At 57.3% G+C, this 12,317-nt stretch overlaps 2 protein-coding genes across 3 annotated transcripts; one reads left to right on the top strand and one right to left on the bottom strand.

The window, feature by feature from the left end:
- The first annotated feature begins 4 nt into the window (after positions 1–4).
- Positions 5–4,462, top strand: TRAPPC2L (trafficking protein particle complex subunit 2L). 2 transcript variants are annotated; one of them, XM_023732515.1, is made up of 5 exons: positions 5–58; positions 1,850–2,022; positions 2,979–3,077; positions 3,360–3,439; positions 3,755–4,462. In XM_023732515.1, exons 1-5 carry the CDS (start codon positions 26–28, stop codon positions 3,772–3,774), a joined length of 405 nt encoding a protein of 134 aa, XP_023588283.1. In that variant the 5' UTR covers positions 5–25; the 3' UTR covers positions 3,775–4,462. The 2 variants fall into 2 exon arrangements, with proteins under 2 accessions (XP_023588283.1, XP_004377821.1); XM_004377764.2 differs by having other exon boundaries at positions 2,979–3,066.
- Positions 4,463–6,102: 1,640 nt separating this feature from the next.
- On the bottom strand, positions 6,103–10,015 carry PABPN1L (PABPN1 like, cytoplasmic). The gene is made up of 8 exons (XM_004377805.1): positions 9,761–10,015; positions 9,009–9,150; positions 8,893–8,895; positions 8,663–8,730; positions 8,011–8,117; positions 7,809–7,902; positions 6,519–6,655; positions 6,103–6,142 (listed from the first exon to the last, which is right to left on the bottom strand). The coding sequence occupies exons 1-8, from the start codon at positions 10,013–10,015 to the stop codon at positions 6,103–6,105; spliced, it is 846 nt and encodes a 281-aa protein (XP_004377862.1).
- Between the last annotated feature and the right edge of the window lie 2,302 nt (positions 10,016–12,317).

The raw sequence follows: 12,317 nt of genomic DNA on the forward strand, positions 1-12,317 counted from the left end.
TGATGCCGCTGCAGGGCCTCCCAAGATGGCGGTGTGCATCGCAGTGATCGCCAAGGAGGTGCGTACGGCGGGGCCGGGCCGGGGGTTTGTCGTCTCTCTCCGGTTCCCGCCCCGCGCTCACCAGGGCCCACGGCAAGGTACCCAAATCTGGGCGCCCGGGCCTGCGGGCCCCCTGTCTCCGGGCCCCCCTTTTTCCTCGTTTCTCCGCCGTCTTCCTCTTTCCCTAGCTCTGCAGGATTCCTTAAGAAACGGGCTAGAGGAGGCCGTTGCCGAGCGGAGGCGCTCGGAGGGCGTTCACAGAGAAGTGCCGCCTAGTATGCCCGGAACACCCTCCTCAGCTCCAGACTCGCAGCCCCGCTCAGGCGCCTCACAGGCACCGGGCCTCCTCCCGGATCTTCCTTCTGGTACTCGGCTGGGAGCCCAGGAGGGGCCGTGACGCCCGCTCCCCATCACCCATCCATCAGCAAGTTCTGTTGACGCTTCCTGCGGAATACATGGCTGGCTTTCCACTTCTCTCCATCTCAACCACCACATCCTCTCACTTGACTGCCACAGCCTGGTCACCCGCTGCCCACCCCTTCTGCCATCTCTTCTGCACACTGTAGCCATAGTGCTTTTTTCAAACGCATCAGATCGCTCCCGGCCCCTGCCTACAATTGCTTTACTGGTTTCTTACTGACTAAGGACAACGTCTGAGTAACCCCCTTTACAGGATCCCCTGTAAGAGACCAACTGTGGGCCTCTTTTCTCCTCCCCAGCCTCGTACCACTGACTATTGCCCCCACCTCCTTCACTGGCTAACATACACTTCATTTCCCCTAGAAAGCCTTTTCTGAATCCTGTACTAAGTGGAGGAGCCCTGGTGGTGCAGTGGTTAAGTGGCTGCTAACCTGAAGGTCAGCGGTTTGAACCCGTCCAATGGCTTCTCATCAGAAAGATGTGGCAGTCAGCTTCTGTAAAGATTACAGCCTTGGAAACCCTATGGGGCAGTTCTACTCTATTCTGTAGGGTTGCTGTGAGTCAGAATCTACTGGACAGCAATTGGTTTGGTAAACTGAGTGGGCTGGCTGTCCACTTGCTCCTAATCACACAGCCATTGGTGTCCTTCCCAGAATCTTCCATAGGATCAGGCCCCTCGGAACTGTCACTACTCCACACAGCTGCCTGGTGGCTGCCCTCTAAGCATGTGCTTGGCCTGTCATTGTTTATAGTTCATTGACTGTGTCCTTCACCAGACTGGAGGCCCCCATTAGTGTGCGTTGTCCTGTTTACCGTTATCTGCAGTAGCTGCTGCTGGACAGATAGGCTGTGAAGGGTTGTGGCATGCACTGTGGGAACAAGGGAAGATACTGACTCTGGCTAAAACCTGAGGGGTTTAGTAAAGGGTATACTGGGTGGTACTGGCAGCAGATGACATGTTGGGGAACAGTAAATATTTGTAGTGCCAGGAGAAGGTGCATGCTGGGCTGAAGCCCACAGACTGCAAGAGGGGGGCTGAGGCAGAAAGGTAAAGTGCCAGGTGCACGGTGATGTGTTAGTTCTAGGGCTGAACTCAGACCCATTTCTTGGAGTCAGCTTCTCCTTTCTGTCTATCCTGTTGAAGCCTTTTTGCAGCCACTACCGGTCTTAGGTGAAATTAGATCTGGTCCCCTGACACGCACAGCAGCTTGGCAGTTTAAGCAGCAATTTCAGAGAAGGAGAACATATTCCCCTGCTCCCTGCAAAACACAGGCGAGCTGCTGGTGGTTTCATTTGCTCGTTTTCATGACCACTCCATTGTGTTGTTTTCGTAGTGGGGGTGTGCAGAGTGGATTTTTGTCACCTCAGCAGCCCTCATCCTTTCTTGCAGAATTACCCCCTCTACATTCGCAGCGTCCCCACTGAGAATGAGCTGAAGTTCCACTACATGGTGCACACGTCGCTGGACGTGGTGGACGAGAAGATCTCAGCACTAGGGAAGGCCCTTGTAGACCAGAGGGAACTCTACCTGGGCCTGCTCTACCCCACCGAGGACCACAAGGTGTATCCTCTCGTGCTCGCCAGGGCGTAGGAGGCCCAGGAGGCAGTGCTCCATGTGCTGCAGGGCTTTATGTCTGGGGTTCCATCTACAGTTGCAAGGCGTGTTTTTGGCTCAGAAAACCTTGAAATGCTTTTCTAACATCCCTTGGAAAAAAGGTGAGGGTTTTCAGCTAACCAGGGAATTAGGACAATTTGAGGCTAATTAAGGCCTCATAGTCTTTTCCCTTAATTGGAAGAATAATTTGGGAAAAGTGAGGCTTGGATTATATGGAGAATTTGACAGTATACATTCATTTCTTAAACTGAGTCTTAGAGGAAGTGGGGGCTCCTGCTTCTTTCCTGCAAGGATTTCTGTCTGAGCTTTTTCAGTGGGGCCTCCACCTTTAAGCAAGGGAGAATTAGGTAATTTATCTTTGTCATTAGGTCCAGCCCCACTATCAGCTGTGTCATCTGACCAGTCCCTGAGACCCAGGGAGTTCACAGTAGGTGTTCTTATAAGCAGTCCTGTAGCTTGCTCACAGTCATACTGGGGCCCCGGGAGATGCTGGTTTACAAGATAAAGTAGCCTTTAGAGGCTGGAAGAGCTTAAGCAGGAGTCTCTTTTTTTGTGAAACCACTGGCTTTGCAGTTAAAAACTCTGAGACCTGGACCAGTTCAAGGGGGACAAAGCATTCTGCATACACAGACAGACTGAGGATCTGGGGAGTTGGCCCTTAAGTTTGAATAAGGTGGGGCTTCCTGCCTGCCCCAGGAAGTGTCCAGGACCACACCATGTGGCCTGCATGGCCAGCCTGTTGCACCTTCTGTGATTCCAAGGTCGTCACATTTTTCCAATGTGGTTTTGCCATGGTGCCACAGGGGGGCGTGGAGAAATGGGCCTCCTCCCATGCACCCTCTCCACGTGGTTGCCGTCCCAGCAGTCCCTGTGTCTAAAGCATGTTCCCTAACCAGATGCTCAGGTACGGCTACGTGACCAACTCCAAGGTGAAGTTTGTGATGGTGGTGGACGCCTCCAACACAGCGCTGAGGGACAACGAGATCCGCAGCGTGAGCACCGGGTGGGGAGGCCTTCAGCGGGGGTCTTTATTTATTACACCACTGGTTTTGCATTTAAAACTCCAGACCAGGACCGATTCAAGGGTGGACGAGGATTTCCGGGTGCACAGACAGACTGAGGGTGTGAGGAAGTCAGTCCCATGAGTTTGAATTGGGTGGGGTTTGCTGCCTGCCAGGCATGGGTGTGCTTTGTGTGTTTTGTTTTATTTTCCCCTTTGTACTGTGTTTTAGGTGCTCAGAAGTGTGTACGTGTGAAGTAAAAGTGTTGTTGGGTCTCTTCTCAGATGTTCCGGAAGCTGCATAATTCCTACACAGACGTCATGTGCAACCCCTTCTACAACCCCGGGGACCGTATTCACTCAAGGTGGGCATAAGTCAGACAGAAGGGAGCTGGGGGTGGCATGGTGGGGCGGAGCCTCCCAGTTGGTATCCCAGGTGCAGCCAGCAGGCACCTGGACACCTCCACAGACCCCAGTAGGGTCCTCCCACAGGGACAGGAGCCCTCAAGGAGGAAACCTCCTCCTGTCACTGATCCACTCTGCTGACTCGGTCTTTTACATTGACCTTGGCTGTTAGAACATGGCATTGCAGGCGTCTTCCAAATGGCCCTGAAATAAGTACAGACTAGGGGGGGACGTCACGGAGAGCCCGCCCTCCTCTGAGTGCCCCCTCCTTGCAGGGCCTTTGACAACATGGTGACGTCCATGATGATCCAGGTCTGCTGAGCAAGACCTCGCTGCTGCTGGCCAGAAACACACCTGTACATACTGTATCATGAGATGTGTGTATGCTGTCCCTAGCCTCTTCTCAGCATAACACACCTGCAGCTGGGCTGAAGCCTGCGTGTGGATCACTAAAGCTTGTGTGAAGTCAGACTTGGAGTTTTCCTTCCTTGTCAGCAGAGGAATGAAGAGAGGCAGGGGGTACACACAGCAAGAAGCCACTGCCCCCACTGGGCGTGGGAGGCGGGGGACCCCACAAGAGGGTTGCAGATGGCTGGAGCTGTGACCACAGAGCATGGGCCCCGGCAAGGCTTGGGGGCAGGGGCACACAGGTGGCCTCTCCTACCCCAGGTCGTGGTCTGTGGCATTGGCCACCTGAGCTCAGTACCAGCAGGGTAGGTGGAGGCCTGATCTGAGGGTTTGCAGAGGGGATGGCCATGCACCGTCCCACTCTGGGTGAGGCCTGGCCTCTTCTGGCCCGGTTGGCAGACGTCCGAGGGCTCATCTGCACCTGGCCCCAGTTGCCTCAGCCCCTCTGCACAGACCACACCATGCCTAGAGCCCTGTGACTGGGCTGTCCTGCTGGCCGCCACCGTCTGCTTCCTGCACATCTCAGTATGCAGAACTGGGAAGGACCAAGTGACCTCTTCCTGCCTACATTTAATGGCTCGAGCTCGAGACGGGCTAGGAGATGGGTCACTGCAGCCATGCTCCCCACCCCTGGGCAGGCTGCTTTGGGGTTAAAAGTGAGGACCAGCTGGTGTAACTGGGTTTCCTCACTCTGTACCCCCAGAAACCTGCCTAGCCATGACTCCAGCTGACCCCGTAATTGAGAGATTGCAGCTCCTTGTTGGGGTTGGTCAGCTCAGATCCTTTGTGTCTCCTGTCCACCTTGGGCATCCCCCAGTAGAACTTGGCAGTGGGCATGTGGGGTCTATGCACACAAGGAACCATTCCTGGTCTCTTGTAGCTTCTGTGTCTCCTGGCGTTCCTGGGCTTGTGGTCACATCACCCTAGTTTCTGCCTCTGTTATGTACCCTTTTACTTTGTGTGTCCGTCTCTGTGTATCTTACAATAAGGACACTTAGTCATTGGATTTAGAGCCCACCCAAGTCATCCAGGATGATCTCATCTTGAGACCCTTCATTTAGTGACATTTGTAAAGACCCTTGTTCCCAGTAAGGCCACACTTGCAGGTTCCAGAGGTCAGGATGTGGATGCATTTTGGGGGCCACCATTCAACCCACCATGAGGGCCATCGTTGACCCAAAGTCACAAGGGCAGGTGAATCCAGCTGCGTGAAGATGTCAGAGAAATGTGTGAACAAGTAGGGTGCCACCCCCTCCTAGAGAGTGGCTACCCTACCCCTGTGGTGGAGGAGAGGGCCGGGGACTCTGGGCCCAGCATCGATGGCGATGTTCAAGATGGCCTGGGGTGGATACCAGCCTGCCTGTGAGGTGACGTGTGGCACAGCCCCAACCAGGGTGTGAGGAATTAATAAAGGTAGAGTAATAAGGAGGGTTGCTCCAGAAAAACCCAGACAGCAATGTCATTATATTTAACGCCAGAATCAGAAGTGCTTGCACCTGGTCAAACTTTCAAGTAGGAGAGGGGGAGGACAACTTGTCTTTGACATTGGGGGGGGCGGGGGGCGGTGGAGTGTGTGGACCCAGAGGCCAGCAGACCCTGCTGCTGCCCCAGTTGCCTCAGGCCTGTACGTGGCTCCAGCCCCGACTGTTGACTGTCGGTGGTCAGGTGGGTAGGACCCAGTTTGCCCTGACCCACGGCCACACCCACTGGCACCTCTGTGAAATCTGTGCCTGAGGACAGTGACCACGTGTCCAAGATTAGGGGATAAAAGGCAGACCTGGTGTCACATGCTTTTAAGATCATTCAAATTTAATAATTTATGCTTTACCATTAAGATACAACATATATTTGTTTTCTTTAAAACGAGTTGGTTGAAGAGCCCTGAGAATGCCACGCCCACCCCCACCTGCCCAGAGCTTGCCCCGTGCTGCCCGCTGAGGCCCAGTGTGGCACTCCTTGTCAGGCTCCCACTGTGTTGAGGGCTGTGTGTGGCCCAGCCATGGCCCCGGGTTGCTATGGAAGAACTTCCTCCCACCCCAGTGATGGGACGCCAATTCTCGGGGATCCCCAACCTCCCTCATCCGCCTCTGTATTCCCACGCAGCTCCCAGACCCACCAAGCTCCCAGCCCTTCTGGAATAAGTGGTCTTTCCTGTGCTGAACTGTCGGCTCCTGCCCCAGCCCACAGCCCCGGACGAAAAGTCCAGTCCTCTCAGTCAGTAGAGTGAGAACCATGGGGAGAATCTTCCACGCCCCCTGCACAGAGAAGACAGCACGGTCAGGGCCTTTACTGGGCAGACAACCCTAGACCACGGAGGTCACATCAGATGCAGGTCATGGGCAAGGGCACAGCCAGCACTTAGGGGCTTTTAGGGGAACAGGAAAAGGTGGCTCCTCCAGGCAGGTCATTGCAAAAAAGCCCCATGAGCTGATGCAACACCCCGGACCTGACATCGGCCCTCTGCAGGGTGCCCTGTGTGTGATGACAGCTGCCGAACCAGAGCTGCAGTGACCAAGGCCCCAGCTGCTGCAGAGAACTGAGCAGCCCCTAAGGCCCACGGGGTCAAACTCCGGGAACCTTCCACCCAGGCACAGGTCCAGGCCCCTGCTGGGTGGCCCAGCCCCCACTCACTGGTTCAGCCCTCGGGATCTGAACATAGGTCCGCCCTGGAGGCTGCTGCAGTGGAAGGCACCTCTCCTGGCGCTCGGGTGTCCTCGTAGGCCCCCTCGGTCTGTGGAGCTGATTCCTGGGAAGTTGGTCCTTTTGGGCTGCACCTAGGACAGAAGGTTGAATCAGGCTGACGGGGACACACGCACCCCTCCCTCTCCCTGCCAGAACAGCCTAGATCCAACCCTGCCTGGAACCCAGGGTCAGCGATGCCTCCAGGAAGTCTTCTTGGGTTTCCTTGGTCTCTTGTGCACAGACCAGGTCTTCAAACCCTGCTGAGAATTTGCGTTTCTCACAAATTCCCAGGCAATGCTAATGCTGCTGGTTAGGGACCAATTCTGAGAACTACTAGCAAAGCAGTGGTTCTCAAAATTTATACATAAGAATCACCTGAGGATCTTGTTAAACTGTGGATTCTGATTCAGTGTATCTGGGGTGGAAATGCAAATTCTCAGCAGGGCTTCAAACTGGAATGAGCTGGTTTGAAGCCTTGGCACAGACCCCACGTGCCCACCCTGAGTGTGAGGTCAGAGCCTGAGTGTAGCACACCCCCACCTCCCTACTCCTGCAGTGCTGGCCCTGCAGATACCCTCATGGGCACCTCAGATCAGGACAGGTCCACAGTCAATAAGCTGGCTTCTAGCACCTGTGACCAAGCCAGCTGTCACCCACACTGCCCAGACCCCCTTGGACAAGGTGCCACACACTGAATGGTTGTCACACACTGAATAGCCATATCTGCAGCTGGAAGCCCCTTCCTCTGAGCCATGCTAATAGGCTTGGCCCAGGCACCCAGACTGCAGCTGCCCAGGGCATGGAGCTGGCCAAGCCGTTGGACCCCAGAGTGTGCCCTGAACTTCTTTCTCATGACGACTATTTAGGCCTAAATTGGGAGGGGGGAAGCAGCTCCCATCTGTCTACCTTCACCTGCATGCAAGCAGGACGCAGCCATGGTCACGTGCACCAACAGCCCATTTCACTGTCATCGTTTCCCTATGCAGGGGGGACAAGCTCGTTGGGGACCCCATGCCTGAGGCTTTCCAGCCACCCGGGGTCACTGCAGAGTGTGGACAGGGGTGTTCTAGGGGCGGCTGCATGTCCTCGGGTCAGTGCGCGGCCTCCCTGCGCCCATCACCACATCTTGCTGGAGGCTTGTGAGTTAACTGTGTGCAGAGCGGAGCCGGACCCCTACCCCAGCTCTGCAGCCCAAGGCTTGAGCCCAGAGGTGGGCTGACTTCGGGCGGCTGCGCAGACACACACCTTGATGATGCGGTCCCGGAAGACACTCTCGTCCAGTTTCACAGCAGCCTGGATGGAGCTCACAGCAGCAAACTCTATGTAGGCGTAGCTGGGGTGGGAGGGGGAAGGGGGCAGGGTGAGGGGCTGCCTCAGGGCCATCCTGGCCCTAAACCAGACCCCACACCGCCCAGCCCCTCAGCCTGCACCCCCTACTGACCCCTTGGGGTGTCCGGAGAACTTGTCACACAGGATGGTGACGCGGTGGATCTCCCCACAGGGGTTGAAGAAAGCCTCCAGCTCCTCAGCCGTGGCCCCGTAGTCCACCTGCGCACAGGTGTTAATACCTGGGCCCTTCTGGAGAGGGAGGGGCTGCTCCTTCTTTCAGCCCCACCCTTTCTCAGGCACCTCCAGGCCTGGAGGTAGAGAGGGTCAGAAGGAACCGAGATTGGCAGGATGGTGGCCAAGACCCTCCAGAGACAGCTGCTCCCCGTGGAAACCCTGCAGGCTGTGTGGCCCCACGTGAGCACTTGGCTGTGCAAAGTCTGTGTGTGGCTTTTCAAAGGTGGAATCAGTGGCCATCACTTAAGCAGAGAGGATATTTCATGGGGACATCCCAGTTCCAGCTCATGTTGAGGAATCGGAAGGCCTTGAGGGGGCAGTCACCCCCACCCATCAGACCTGCCCCTCCCGCTTGGCTCCCAAGCCCTCCACCCTGGGGGCATTCAGGCCTGCAGCCCCTACCCCTATCCCAGCAGCCAGAGGAAGTTCTGTCCTGTTTTACAGGGGTCCCTCGTGGGGCTGCCCATCCTGGTGGGAGGAGGCAGAGTGAGCCAGTTGAGGGACCTGACCCGATCTCATGCCCCACTCACGTTGCCCACGTAGATGGATCTGTGGTCAGCCTCCATCTTCTCCTGAGGACTCTCTGGGAGGGGGAGACCTACGAGGAGGGGGGCCTCAGGGTGGCTGCTGGGCGCATTTCTCACACCCCTGGGGGATGCACTGGACTTCTGGGGAGCCAAACCTCAGGGCTGTTCTAGAACACCCCAGCCCAGGCCTGGGGCTCCTGGAGACCATGTATATCCCTGGGCCGGCCCTTCACCCACTGGGGATCCCACCCACAGCTCCCTGAGGCAGCCTGCAGCCAGCCTGTTCCCTGGGGATGGGGGAGCCCCCGTGCTGGGACTGAGAGCAGGGAGGGAGGCCGGTGGTTCTTACCCGTCTCGGGACTCAGTAGCCCTCCAGCCAGCGCAGCCCCCGCGCCCTCCTCTTCCAGGGCAGCACCCTGCACGGTGGGCAGCCCTGGCGGCTCCCCAGCCTGCTCCATGGCCCACAGCTTCAGTTTGATGGCCTCCAGCTCCTGGCAACACAGCACCGAGACTCCTGAGCCCACTGAGGCCCCAGCCAACACCATGGGGTGTCCAGCTCTCAGCTCCCAGCTCCCAACCCTGCCGAGGCCCTGCCCGACCCCGTAGGGTGCCTGGCTCCTCACAGCCAAGGGTGGGAGTGCAGCTAGCCAGCCCTACAAATGAGAGAGCTCCACTTGGCCTGTCCTGAGGGTCCCCGGCCCCTCAGGGACAGGCCTCCCCTCCTCCAGAGCCCACTCAGGTGAGGGAGAAGGGAAAGGGCAGGCTCTCCTTCCTGAGCCTCACCCTGTTGCTCACCACCATGGAGATGGACTCAAACCCGCAGAGAGGACCCCGGAATCTCCAAGGGGACCACTACTGGGAAGGCCCCCAGGTCAGAGAGCCTAACCTTCCCGTCTAAGCTGGTGGGAGGTGGGGCCAGGGCTCCCTCTGGGAGGAGGTGGGCAGTGCTCTCCTATCTTAAGCTAGAGTTGTACTATCTCTCCTCCGCCCTGAGGGTGGGGCAGGGGCTCCAGAACAGGAGAGGCCCTGCCCCAGGTTTCCCCTGGCTGGGCACTCTATGTAGCCCAAGCCAGCTGTCACTTGGTCAGGTATGGCTGTTACCTGGTCAGGTACTGCGCACTCGGCCAGGTTCTCCCTCTCTAAGAGAGAAAGAGGGAAGCTTGCGTCTTCATTGTCTTCTTTCTTTGCTTCCTCTTTCTTCTTCTCCTCCTTTTCTTCCCCATGCCCCGGCCCCAGAGGGGGCTTCCCTGTCCCACTCCAGGCCCCCCAGCCCTGGGCCTCAGGGTCCAAGGTGGCTCTCTGGAGCCAGGCCTCAGTGGGGGGTGGGAAGAGAGAGCTGCTTGGGAAGGGCCACATGACCAGGCTGGAGGAGGAGGAGAGCCTGGGCGAAGCCTCTGCTTTGCTCACCTCCACTGCTGACACCTGCAGGGCCTCTGGAGTCTTAAGCCCTCACAGGCCAGCTGCTCTCACTTGAGCCCTTAAACGCCCTACTGAGCTGGGGCTCCAGCCTGGCTTCTCAGCCCTAAGGGGTTAAAGCCCTGCCCCTGGCTGCCCCCTTCCCCACCCAGGTAGGTGCCTCTAGGACACTATAATGGGGCTAAGTGGGGTGTGGGAGACTGCAGTGCTCTCAGGAACTCCTGAGGGCTCAGGAAGCCTACCTGGGGTCATCGGCACTAGGCTGGGACAGTTGTCTGAGCTCCCAGGAGCAGAAGCAGGAGCATGGTTGCTGGCACATGGGAGTAGAGTGGGCATCTGACAGACTGGGTGGGCAGAGGAAGGGTGAGGGGTTTTGTGAGACTGGGGTGTGGGCAGTGGGGGCTCAGATGCAGTTACAGGGGCCCTGTGGGCTGGCCCAGGGCTGGACGCCCGGCCCAGAGCAACTTCTGTCTGTCCCTCTTGACCTCCCACTGTGCCCCATGGGCCCTCCCCACCCCATCCCGACCAGCTCTGAGTTGAGAACCCCTTAAATCAAGCTGTGATCCTCTCCTGGGTCCCATGGGGGTTCCCTGGGGAGCCTGAGGGATGTGTTGCTAATGTTGGAGTTATGTGCAAATTGGCCGTGGGTGTTTGGGGTCCTCAAGAAAAAGTACCCCCTCCACAGTACTGCCCAGCTTTCCAACTCCTTTGTCTTTCCCTGGATGGTCATCTTTTCCTGACCCATCCCCCTGTGTCCACCTCGCCTCCACCATTCCATCCATGTGCAAATGGGTACTCTAAACTTCATGTCCCATCTCAATGTGTCCTACTCAGTCTTCTCACTGTCCCTTTCACTGGACAGAGAAGCCAGCACCCCACCCCCAGGCCCTGCTGTGTGGGATACGGTGCCAGTGTTCTGACTCATGTCTGTTCATAGGGGACCCCTTCTGGCATGTCTGCCTACCAGCTGATAGTTCTTGCCTTTAGGGGACACGGCCCTGCTCCAAATCGAAGCCCTGAGCAGCTTCTGCTCTGTGAGTCTCCCATCCCAGTCATAGCCAGTTGGTCCAAGTTGGGCCAGTTGGAGACTCTTCACTGGGAAATTGGAATTGTAGGAACAGAGAGACGGGAGTCGTAGCCCTGGTAGAACTGTCTCTCATAACCTGGGAGCTAGGACATCCATCTTCCTCCCATGTAGTGGCTGAGCATGCAGAGGGTGGGGATGAAGCAAGTGAGTCCTGGACAGTGGGGAGATGCTCTTCCAGGCTGAGGGAAGCTGGCCAAGCCCCAGAGGGGTCCAGAGAAGCCCCTGTCTCCAAAGAGGCCGACCTAGCATCTGTGCCCTTGCCTCCTGGACCCATGAGGAAGGAGTTCGGCTTCCACTGGGCTAACCCAAACAGCCAGGAAAAGGTGAGATTCCAGTCTGAGTCCTTGCCTCCATGCCCTTGCTACATGAGCCTTCTACCTATAACGTCCCCCTCAGCTGGAATTTCCACCATCCACGTGTGTTACGTGAGCACAACTCCAGGGGCCCATCCCCATCGAGGTATGTGCCGCTACCTCCAGGCAGCCTGCCTGGATTGCTCCTTCTCCCTTGAGTTACCATGGTGCCTGGACCTGCTCTGGGTAAGTTATTCATCCCCAGGGAGCCCCTAGCCAACCAAAAGTGCCTCAAGAACAGAGCCTGCAACTGCCCACCTGCACTGAGGACGGGGCCTCGGCTGAGTTTGACTAGACGAGCTGGGGGCAGCCACTGTCCATGTTGGGCCTCCTGGGCTGATGGCCTCAGGCCCAGCTCCCCGGCCCCCACGCCCAGCCTCTGCAATGGAGACACAGCGTCATGCCCTGTCTATACTGAGTCTGCTGACATGCAGCCCCAGCTGGGGCTCCAGCCAGTGCCTGGTGTGGGGACAGGCTTGCCCCCTCCCGGCCTTTCAAATGACGCTTTCAAAATACACCGTGTTCCAAGCCTGAGCTGAGTATTAATAACAGCCCATTCCTTCAGCCCCATTCCAGGGAGCTCGAGGTCCCGCACCTGGTTCTGGGCAGCCGCTGCCTGCCCCTGAGCACCCTGACAGCCACACTGTTGCTCCTTGGGGGATGAGGAGTCCCTCCCGCCCATGCTCACCCTCATGGCATGAGGTCTGTTGGGATGAGGTTCTAGTGCCGCCCAGAGTCAGCAGACACACTCAGGGCTCTTGAAATCAGCAGAGCCTCCCTGAGCTAGCTCAGAGGTTATCCA

The sequence above is a fragment of the Trichechus manatus genome, unplaced genomic scaffold (genome assembly GCF_000243295.1).
Source record: "Trichechus manatus latirostris isolate Lorelei unplaced genomic scaffold, TriManLat1.0 scaffold00053, whole genome shotgun sequence".
NCBI lineage: Eukaryota > Metazoa > Chordata > Mammalia > Sirenia > Trichechidae > Trichechus > Trichechus manatus.